General features: G+C 58.8%; 1 protein-coding gene across 1 annotated transcript in view; it reads left to right on the top strand.

Moving 5' to 3' along the window:
- Positions 1-140: 140 nt before the first annotated feature.
- Positions 141-459, top strand: part of ETH_00038375 (uncharacterized protein) — a gene marked incomplete at both ends in the record, with an annotated part of 1,635 nt that continues 1,316 nt past the window's right edge. Inside the window, one exon of the mRNA XM_013373839.1 lies at positions 141-459. Within this exon, the coding sequence (XP_013229293.1) occupies positions 141-459 (319 nt within the window).

Genomic DNA, 459 nt, shown 5'->3' with positions numbered 1-459 from the left:
CGGCGTCTGCTGCTGTTGCTTCTGCTGCTGCTTCTGCTGCTGCTTCTGCTGCTGCTGCTGCTTCCCTCTCCCTCTCAGCAACGGTATATTCTTCTCCCCCTTCTTTCTATTTAAATCATTCAGAAGGCGAGGGCCCCTTTATGGGGGCTTATGCTGCTGCTGGTTTTGCTGCTGCAACGGCGGAAGCAGCAGCAGCAGAAGCAGCAGCAAATGCAGCAACAACAGCAGCAGACACGGCCGTGGGGATGGGCAGCCACGCGACGGCCTTCCAGCCAGACCATGCTGCTGCTGCAGCAGCAGCAGCAGAAGCAGCAACAGGGCCCCACTATCAGCCTCTGGTGTATTTGTCAGCATGCAATGAGCAGCAGCAGCAGCAGCAGCAAATTGCTGCGGTAGGGAGTCCTTACTGCAGCGCGGGCGGCGCTGGGGTGTACGGAGAGTGCAGCAGTTGCTGCAGCA

The sequence above is a fragment of the Eimeria tenella genome, genomic scaffold (genome assembly GCF_000499545.2).
Source record: "Eimeria tenella Houghton genomic scaffold, Eth_scaff1785, whole genome shotgun sequence".
Taxonomy (NCBI): Eukaryota; Apicomplexa; class Conoidasida; order Eucoccidiorida; family Eimeriidae; genus Eimeria; species Eimeria tenella.
The sequence above is the reverse complement of the archived record's forward strand: the minus strand, read 5'-3'. Positions and strand labels throughout refer to the sequence as shown.